An 11,112-nucleotide genomic window follows, 5' to 3' on the forward strand; every position below is an offset into this window, starting at 1 on the left:
AATAAAAGTTTTCCTAAGTAATTTTTATTTTATGTTTCTTCAGCAATTTTTATTTTTGTTTTAAGCTTTTTTTTGTCATTGGGATTTTTAATACACATTAATAATGTGTATTAATAGTATACATAATATATAGTTAAATAGATAAATAAATAAGGGAACCAGTCTTCAGCTCAATACACAAAAATAGTATTTATTTATTTATTTTTAATATATATTTTAAGTTTATTATTTTAAGAGAGAGAGAGTATAGAAAATATATATTATTATTTATAAATTTTTTCTGTTTTTTTTTTGTATGGAGTTTTGTATGGGATTTTTTGCCTTGTTATAATCTTAAATCTAATACACATATTGTAATAGATAGTAAAATAAAATAAAAAATAAAGCAGGAACCAATCTGCAGCTCAATACACAGAAATATTTGTATTTATTTATTTTTATTTTATTTTATTTTTTATATTTTACGTTTAGTATTTTAAGATAGAGCATAGAAAATATATATCATTATTGATATAGTAGTAGTAGTAGTAAATCTTTATTTGTCCCTTCACAGGGCAATTCATACAGCATCAACCTCACAAACAGACAAAAGTTTATAAGACATCGTGACAAAACTGCTAGAATGAATAAACGACCACGACAACAAAAAACAAACAAAAACCCGGGCATTAACGGTGCACCATTTGTTTATATTTATATATTTACATACTCTCTCATATATTTATATATCAACATATTAGATAATATAATAGAGTTGTGCTTATAACAAGATAAAAATACAATTTCCAGTAAATAAATATGTCTATTTATTTATTTTCAGTGTGGAAAAATATAACTCATGCGATTTATAAAATCTAAATTATGAAATTTATAATTTATTGATTTATTCTTTGAAAACAAGTATTAATATGTTATGCAGTCTTGCTTCAAGTAAGTTGATCTTGTTTTAAGATTTTTTAGACTAGAAAAAAATTCCTGGAAAATAAGCCAATATTACTGATAAAGAAAATATATTTTTTTTCTGAATGTCCGCTATAGCCACACAGTGTCTTATTGAAACCGACTGTCGGGGAAGTGTTTTGGCTGAACCTCTCCGTCATGCCATGAAGAAGTCAGCGCAGAGATTTGTGGTGGAGCTTTAAAAGCAGAGATGCTTTATGGATGCTGCTCGGCCGTATTCCTCATTCAAATAATATTTGAAAGCTGAGGAAGTGCAGCTCTTGATGTGTTGCTCGCTGCAGAACTGTTTCTCCGTCTCTGTGTTAGTCCGCTGCGACGGCTCGGCTCTGGGAAGTCGCTCAGATCTCGTGTGTAATGAATTATTAAAGTGACTCCTGACGGATCTGGAGGGTGATGCTTCATTTGAGGCCAAACAAAGACGTGCCGCATCTGAAGAGTTTAATTGTGAAGTGGACTGATCCGTGCTCCTCATTAAATCTCCCTTTTGTTCTGTTGCAGACTGATTCATATTATATGGATTAATTTGAATAAGTTGTTTATTTAAGTCAGTCTGATCTGCATGGAAAACTTCCTTATATTTTAGCATGAGCAGAATAAATATAATAACCACATAACTCAAAGGAAAGAACCAGCCGTTGCACATCAAGAGCTGGACTCTAGATTCATGTCTAAAGTAGCATGAGAGATTTCAGTCGTACACAGGAGACTCATTAGTGCTGAAGCTCTTCTGCTCCCTCTCCACCTCTTTCTTGGCATTTGACCATTTATTAATGCATATTTTTGACTGGATGAGCTGCAGAAAAATATATTCCTTTGAATTAATACTCAAAATGATTATTTTGTTGGACATAAACCATAAACTGCTACAGCTAGACTAATGAAATGTACAGTTAGACTGAAAAATTGTTTTGTTCCTATTATTATTATAGTAACACATGTGATGTAAATTTAAATCCAATCAAATTATTTATATATATATATAATTAGTGAATCACTGCTTTCTGAACACGTTGCAATTTGTCATTAAGCATATAATCCTGATGACTGAAGTGTGTTTGAATGTATTTTTTCTGTTGTTTATCAGAGAGGAAGATTCCAGAGGAAGACTGCATCATCTTGATTGATGGGCTGAACGAGGCGGAGTTTCACAAACCAGACTATGGGGACACCGTCGCCTCCTTCATCACCAAGATCATCTCCAAGTTCCCCAACTGGCTCAAACTGATCGTCACTGTGAGAACAAGCCTTCTGGTGAGACGGGAATATATAGTGTATCTAAAGCTGCGGGTCACGACACATGCATGGGTGGCACATCTGTTCTGAGCTGCAAAAACCAATGTTAAATACAAGTGATAAAATGCACCAAATCACATGAAGATAAATAATAGACTTAACTAGAAAAGAGAATCTAGTCCAATTAGACCGATGGACCGATTGAGTGACAACCTCATCCTCAAAACCATAAACAAAACTACACAAGATGGACAATATGACAAATTAGATGACATTAAATTTGATCATAGTAAGGGTAAATATGGTTTGTGTGACCACAATGTGTTTTGCACAGTGAATTATTGGCTGCTAAGAGCATGAAACTGAATTTCAAGAGACTTTTTTTACTTGTCATATTTCACCCCAAAATCAAAAGAAATAAAAATGATGCATAAAATTTTTACATTACAAATGTATTTAAAAAAAAAATACTACTGTTATAAAAAATGGATATAAAATATTATAGATAGATAGAGAGAGAGAGAGATTGTTTTGCATAACAGTCATATTTTGCCCCAAAATAAAGCAAAATAAATAAAATAAAAATGTAATATATATATTTTATTTATTTATTTATTTTTAATGCATACTATTGTTTAAAAAAATGGTTATAAAAAATTCTATATATATATATATATAATTTTGGTATGAAATATATATATAAATACACAATTTTATATTGTATATAATTTTATTATATATTTTATTTTACATAAAAAATAAAAACATAATATATATGTTATATGTTATTATTATATATAAAAAAGTTATACACACACACACACACATATATATAGTCTTTCTGCAGTATATAATAATTTCTTATTTTGTCTTCTGATTTGGTGGTGACATGTTTTTGTAACCCAGGCCAGTATATTTTTCTCGTCTGCTCAGATCAGGTTTGGTGTCATGTTCACCATCTCAGACTCTCTCCACCTCATCTTGTCGCTTTGGGCAGGAGAATCTTGTAGCTCTAATGAGGAACATTGACCCTCCACATGAGACGGTACGACAGCTAGACAGTAATCCAGACAGGAGGAGGCCAAAAGGAAAAGGGAGCGAATTCGAGAGAGAGAGAGACAGTGTTCGTGCTGGCTGCGTTTTGACAGTTTGAAAGGTAGAGCTCGACTAGCAGAGCAGAATCATCTAGTGTTTGATATGTGTCAGACGACAGATTGGAGTGTGTGTGTGTGTGTGCACAAGCGCAAATGTGTGTTTTTGTACTTATGAAAGCCTCCTAATGCGTTCTGTTCTAGCTGTCACTATAAGTGAGGAGAGCTACTAGTCTGGCCTTCTCGCTCAATAGGACTTCACAATATTTTTCAGCCTTTTGACAATATTTGTTATATATCCTGAGATTAATGTATTTGCTCTGAAATGATTTAAAATGCAAATTTTTTATATCCAGTCAGCCACTGTAGACTAGTAATTTAAAATGTTTAAGAAGTAAAATGCAGTAAAAATCTACTGTAGTTAAAATAGTTGAGGCATGCTTTAACTAAATAAAGACAAGCAAGATTCATATTTAATCATTTTTATTCATGTGCACTGATATTACAATACATACTAATAAACAAATATTTACATATACTACTTTCAAAAGTTTGGGATCAGTAAGTTTTTATTTGTTTTGATAGAAATTAAGAGTTGTATTCATTAAGGACGCATTAAATTGATCAAAAGTGACATTAAAGATGTATGAGAAAATATATGTCGGTAAATATTGGTGCATATAAATGAGATTGATTAAATATGATTCTTCATTGTGAAAAACAGTGTGGAAAACATGCCTTGATCGTTTGAACTGATATAATCAGGCACTTTGTCAGGTTGCTGGTGTGATTTCATCTGTTGATTTGTGTGTGATGATGACAGTCTGATGCATCCGCAGCATCACGGCAGCCGTCAAAGCCGTTCATCAGCCGTTTCTTCAGGTAGCAGGAGCGTCTCACAGGAGTGTTGTTGTGGTTCCTCATAAGGAACTATATGAGACTCGTGTGTGATGTAAACTTCATTGTGTTTCTCTTTCCTTCTCCACTGCAGTGCTGTGTTATTGCTGCAGGATTATTGATTTGTTGGGATGTGGGTATATGTGTGTGAGTGACTGTGTTTAACCAGTCTTCCAGTTGACCTTGAAACTTGGAGGGATGGTAGTACTCACACTGTCTACAACATCACTAAGGCTTGCCCCAATCGGCCTGAAATAATACAATGACATGAAGAGCAAAAAATAAATAAAAAAACGCTGTTCTTTATGACAAGTAATATTGTCAAGATTTTAATAAACACTTACTTATATATACTTACAGTTTTCATGGGAGAAAAAATGAACTCGACTGAATTCAAAACTTCAGTCAGGAAATCAACATTGTCCTTCTCAGAGAAAACTAATAGCAGGGATGCGGGAAGTAGGGGTGCTGAGGGGGCTGCAGCACCCCCTGTTTTCACATGGTTGCAAATGCAACGCCAAGTTTGTTCATTTAAATTTATTCAGTTTTAGCATTTAATAATTTATTTGTAATGATCTCTGAAATGTAAATTGTAAGTGGGCTATAATAAACCCATGTTTATCTTTATAAACATGATTAATTTTACTTGTGATGTTTTCTATATGGGATGATTAGCCTAATCCTCATGAACACGTGACGCTGGCGCGTGGTATCAGACATGAACTGTACAGAATGCGAACAAGATTAACTTTAATACAAGGAGATAATGGCGAAAAAGCGAATTTCAGATTTTTTAAAATGCCCATCCCAGCAAAAACTTTCCAAAATGGGCATCCAACACCAGCCCCAGCACACACAGCACCCCCAACCGAAAACATCTTCCCGTGCCCCTGACTAATAGGAAAAGTTTTTGACTCTTCATTCCCGTCTTGTCTTTGCAGGAGATCACCAGTCTGCTGCCCTTCTCCAAGATCAGCCTGGACGAATTCCCAGACAACAAGGAGATCGGGACGGACCTGAACGCCTACATCCAGCACCGCATCAACAGCAGCCAGAACATCCTCAACAACATCTCCCTCAACGGCAAAGCCGACCCCATCATCGTGGGCAGAGTCAGCTCCCACCTCATCTCCCGCAGCCAGGGCTCGTACCTGTACCTCAAACTGACCCTTGACCTCTTTGAGAAGGGTCATCTGGTCATCAAAAGTGCAAGCTACAAGGTGGTGCCCGTCTCTCTGTCGGAGCTCTACCTGCTGCAGTGCAACATGAAGTTCATGACCAACTCTGCGTTCGAGCGCGCCGTGCCCGTTCTCAACGTGGCGCTGGCGTCCCTTCACCCCATGACGGATGAGCAGCTGTTTCAGGCGCTGAACGCGGGCAGCGAGCGGGGAGAGCTGCTGTGGGATGACTTCCAGCAGAGGATGGAGACGCTCTCGTGTTTCCTCATCAAACGCAGGGATAAGACGCGGATGTTCTGCCACCCGTCCTTCAGAGAGTGGCTGGTGTGGCGAGGAGATGGAGAGAGCTCCGACTTCATGTGTGACCCCAGGTGAGCTTCAGTGCTGCATCTTAACAAGTGTCTTAGGGTACTTTTACACTAGCATGTTTGGTTTGATTGACATCAGAGTTCGGTACGTTTGGCTAGTGTGAAAGCTGTCATGCAAACGCAGTTACCGAACCCGAGACTACCTGAAGGAGGTGGTCTGAGTTCGATTGCACTCGAACTGTGGCGCGGTTCACGTGAATATGAAAGCAACACGGACTCGGGTGCGCACTTGTTCAGGAAGTAAAGTTACATTACAATGTATATTCTTCAATAAAACACATATAAGTGATGATAGTGTTGCTGATTTACCTTGGATTTGAGTGAGAGTGAGCCTGCAGTGTATTCGCGTGTAGCAACTGCAATCAGAGCGGCAAATGAATGGAAATCCGCTGTCTCCTCAAAATAGCCGTCTACATGCGCCACACATACAGTAAGCCCATATGTCGTTTACTCTGCTGCGCATAATAGCACCAAATTAATTAAAAAACACAATATATTGACCAACGTTCTTTTTTCTGTCATACGCTCTGCACGTTTGTGATGATGTAAGATGACCGCAAACGCACCGGGGTTCGACAGAATCAAGAGAGTGTGAAACCAGACCAATGCTACGGTCACCCTTTTTTTAAGTCACCCTTGACAAAATTGTAAAATAAAAATATTTTGCAAGAAAACAATGCAGTTTTTAAAACCATCAAGATTTTTGCAATTCAAAGTTTTTTTGTTTTTTTTTACTATTTACATTTTTTACAATTTACATTTTAAATATCTTTATTCTTCTATATTGGTCATTACCATTAAATATTTTTTACTTAATTATTATATTATTATAATTATATATAAATATTTATTAGAATAATTTATATTATATAATGCATAATGCACATATATGATATAATACAATAATTACATAGCATGTTAATTATACTGTTGCAATGATATATATATATATATATATGTGTGTGTGTGTGTGCGCATTTTTACTTGGATAATAATTTACTTTATGTATATAAGATATATATTAGTACATCAATTATACACCTTATATATGTAATTTTTTTGTGTTATAGTAAAGAAACGTCCGTCCGCTGCAGGAAAATGTCAACACAGGATAAGAAACTGCACTCATTACTCATTTTCTAGAGGTGCTGATAAGCTGTGGTGATCTTAGACTCCAGTTTTAGCTGTAATTGGGATTCTGTTCCTCTCCTGTTCAAGCGCTCTGATTGGTCCATCGGTGTCCTATTGATCACTCACCTCCCTGAACCCTCTCCCGGTCCAGACTAGAAAAGTTGGCTCTGAAAAAGAGGGACTTCTAAAAAGTTCCCTGCCGTGTTATTCGGCTGCTGAAAGAGGGAGAAAAGAAAGGCGACGGATTGAGTTTAATGTAGAGGAGATGCAGTGCTGATCAAAGCCAGCTGCATTCATGCGTGGCCTTTTAATGAAGCTCGGTTAATTAACACCAGCGAGAGCTGGGGAAACACTAAAGCAGCCTATTCCACCCTTCTCCTGTGTTTTACAGGGGCGCCGTTCCAGGCGGGCCAAACCACGCCAACACAGAGACGCTTTCAGCGCCTTGCATCAAATACTGTGCTTTTAGTCAGAGATTTACCTCACGAGAAGCTCGTTTGATCTCAGAGATTAAAAGATTTGACCTTAATTGCATGCGACTGATCCTTCATTAAAAGAAATCTGAATTTATAAAGGCAGAAACTGACATGAAAAGTGAACCTGATGTTAAAAACCACAACTTTTGTTAAGAGTCTCATATTTTAAAAGCTTACAGGCCTTTCCAATTCACCCTTCACCCTTCTGCTGTCATCGAGGACATGAATGAGAATAATTGCTAGATTAAATTGCTAAAAATCCTGTGTGATGAACATGAAGAGTGAGTAGTAAATAAAGACAGATGATATGAAGGGAGGAGTGTTTCTGCAGTCAGCAGCTTTTGTGTCTCAGTGCTGTTTCTCGTCGTCTTCCTTCATAAATGCATGTGTTTCTCTGCAGGAGTGGACATGCACTGATGGCCTTCATGTTGTCAAGGCAGGAGGGAAAGTTAAACAGGCAGCAGACGATGGAGTTGGGACACCACATCCTGAAAGCACACATCTTTAAGGTACCTGATGCGTCTGTCTGGAGAGATCTATGCGTACAGCTAAAAAAAGTTACAAATATTAATAAAACAGTTGAAAAATTAGGAGCACAGTTGAAATCCATTTTTTAGAGATAATAGCATTAATGTGCCACAATATAACAAAGCAAAGCTTATCAGTTCAATTCAGGAGCACATTAATTAACACCATTGAGAATAATCATGACAAAGCAGTTCACCTTCCGATAAACAACCATATTTAATATAGTAGTTATAATTTAATAGCAATTATAATTTAAAAACAAACCATTTATAACTTAATAAAATAAAATATTTATAATAATAATGCAAATAATTTTTATACTTGTATTAATTGTATTAATTATATCAGTATTATTATTGTTATTTTGTATTAACTTAAATTATGCACATTTTTCAAATCAATAAAGAAATATAGCTGTAATTCTATTGTACTATAAATATGTACAATATTTTTACGACATAAATTTACAGTGCTAAAAATTATTGGCTGCCTTATTTTTTGCTTTCAATCGTTAAATCAAAGAGATTTTATCTTGGCTGAAAACAGCTACAGATTTCTAAAAGATGGTTGGCATGTCATATTGCATTTTTAAATGCACGTTATAAGTGAACTCACAGCAGTCGCAGAGATGAAGTTTGTTTTTATTTATTTATGGCTATATGCATTTATGTATTTAAATGATAATACAAATGCATACATCTATAATATGAATTTTTATATTTATGATATAATATTGGTAATACTGTATATGTGTGTGTTTTTTTGCAGGGTCTGAGTAAGAAGACCGGTGTGTCGTCCAGTGTTCTTCAGGCTTTATGGATCAGCTGTAGCACTGATGGTCTTTCTGCTGCTTTGGTCTCTCTTAGGAACCTCTACACACCCAATGTCAAGGTCAGCACTTTCTGTTTTCAGCAGATTTGCTTCCAGATGTTTTTCCTCATTAATTTTTTCCATAGAAGTTTCAACATGTTACTATTTTAATGCATTTAGACTGTCTGTAGCTGTCTTCCTCAAATGATGCCTGGTGTTGATGCATAACTGTATCTACATTGATGAGAGAGCCAATTAGAATGCAGCATTTGCCACTGACCTTTGACCCCTACGATGAGTCCTGTTCCCCGTTGAATGACATTACAGCTCCCGGTGCAAGCGTTTATAATGAGATGTCGTCATTAGGACTGCTGAAGTCCAGCGTTCAGACACATCACTTCATTTATTCAGTAATATGTGTAAATCATAGACGTGAATGTATTTCAGTGACTTCCTGTATTTAATGAACTGATGAGTTTGATAGCAGCAGGTTTCGAGACCATTGAGGACAATTTCTCATTAATGTAATGCAAAACAATGTTATGATTATGTCTGTTCTGGTCAAGCATTGAAATCCGTCGTTTATGGTCAGATTAGTGCTGCACGTCTTCACTCCCATCGGTTTGATCTGAAGATTATAAAAAGACAACAGATAAACGCTGGAAAGCAGACTTGGCATTTTAAGTAATTATCAAACCCTTTTAGATTTAGTGTTAGTTTAATAATCTAAAGGTCATTTAAACAGTAAAGTCGTCCAGATGATTCACCTGTGCTGCACTGAGTGTGTGATAGAGGACGGACGCTGTACTGAGACTCAGGAGCAGGAATGATGATTTTATTTTCCTCCTCATCTATTAACATTCATAACGTCCTCCACTTCACGGTTTTTCCTCACAGCACAGGTTGATGTGCTGCTTCTTTTGAATGCTATGGACTGAAAACACACATTGCTCACGATGACAGATGCAGTGAACGTGTTGTTCTCTATCCCTTTTTTCCAGTTTTTCTCTATTGTTTTTGTTGGCCGTCATGTTATTGAATGAATCTCTTAAAAACACCATCCAGGTCACATTTTACCCCAAAATCAACAGAAAACAAATATAATAAAATAAGACATTTTTTAAATGTATTTATTTAACTTCAGAATCAACAGAAAACAAAAAAGGAAATAAAAACAATAAATTATATATATTTTTTATTTATTTATTTATCATTTCTCTCCAAAATCAATAGAAAACAAATAAGAAAATAAAAAATAAGAAATTATATTTTTATTATTTTTTTGTTGTTTATATATATATATCTGGATAAGCAACTATGGATGGATGGATTTTTATTATTTTTTTGCTTATAACCTTTGAACTGATTATTTCCTCTCCTCATCTTGTGTCGATTAAACAGGGTGTTTTCACTTTCCACTAACAGTTAACAGTTTTTCTCTCGTCTCAGTGTAAATAAGTCGTCCTTGAACTCTTTAAATGGCTCTCAGTGACTGTTAGTCGAGTTTGGCCTGTGATTGCTGCATGCAGCTGTATTTTGTATTTATCTTTCGCCTCGTCTTCTCCATCCCCCTCTCTCTCTCTCTCTCTCTCTTCCTCAAGGTGGTATCTAAACATTCTCATGTGGTTTTGGTAAATAAAACACGTTTCATTTCCAGGCGCTCTCGGGCCTCTGGGGCCGCACAGCCGCTGCTGATTAAACGTTTGTTATTCATACGCTTATCAAAAGCAGAATCCAGGCTGATTAATGACTGGGACACAATGTGCCGCCGCGCGCCGGAGCACTTAATGAGCCCGTGAACTGTGATCAGCATGCTTTACCAATCAGCAGTTTGTTCTTAATGAACTTTAAACACAGGATGAGGCATTGTTTTTACAAAGAAAGACACAATATGAGGGCTGGAGGAAGATAAATGACAACCGACAGTTCAAATGCTGCAAATCACTCTCGATTTTAGGGATTTGGTTGAAGAGGCTGAAAGCAAACCTTGTGACTTGTGAATGATGTCTAGAGTTCTTGAGCTCTCTAGCATCATTTGTCAGTCTCTACACTCTCTGGTATCTGTCTGTAGGTGAGCCGTCTGCTGATGCTGGGTGGAGCGAATGTAAACTACCGTACGGAGGTGTTGAACAACGCCCCGGTCCTCTGCGTCCAGGCTCACCTGGGCCATCAGGAAACGGTCAGCCTGCTGCTGGAGTTCGGAGCAAACGTGGATGTGGTTTCAGAGAACGGCATGAGTGCTTTGTGTTACTCAGCGGCCGCTGGTCATCTGGAGCTGGTCAGCCTTCTCTGTAAGAGAGGAGCCAAGGTCAGTACAGATATATTTATGTATATACTGTATGTATGTGTAATATAATTATTTATTTTAGTATATGTATTATATATTTTATACTTTTATATTTATGGCATATATTTAAATTTATTTATATAAATATAAACA

At 36.2% G+C, this 11,112-nt stretch overlaps 1 protein-coding gene across 1 annotated transcript in view; it reads left to right on the forward strand.

Annotated features, from left to right (window-relative positions):
* Window positions 1-11,112, forward strand: part of LOC107739047 (protein TANC1-like) — a gene marked incomplete at its 3' end in the record, with an annotated part of 173,052 nt that overhangs the window by 157,948 nt on the left and 3,992 nt on the right. Inside the window, exons 12-16 of the mRNA XM_016551016.1 lie at window positions 2,045-2,211; window positions 5,123-5,730; window positions 7,735-7,843; window positions 8,631-8,753; window positions 10,744-10,980. Of these exons, the coding sequence (XP_016406502.1) occupies window positions 2,045-2,211; window positions 5,123-5,730; window positions 7,735-7,843; window positions 8,631-8,753; window positions 10,744-10,980 (1,244 nt within the window). The remainder of the gene's footprint in view (window positions 1-2,044; window positions 2,212-5,122; window positions 5,731-7,734; window positions 7,844-8,630; window positions 8,754-10,743; window positions 10,981-11,112) is intronic.

This window comes from Sinocyclocheilus rhinocerous, unplaced genomic scaffold (assembly GCF_001515625.1).
Source record: "Sinocyclocheilus rhinocerous isolate Xijiao unplaced genomic scaffold, SAMN03320098_v1.1 scaffold1096, whole genome shotgun sequence".
NCBI classification, from domain to species: Eukaryota; Metazoa; Chordata; class Actinopteri; order Cypriniformes; family Cyprinidae; genus Sinocyclocheilus; species Sinocyclocheilus rhinocerous.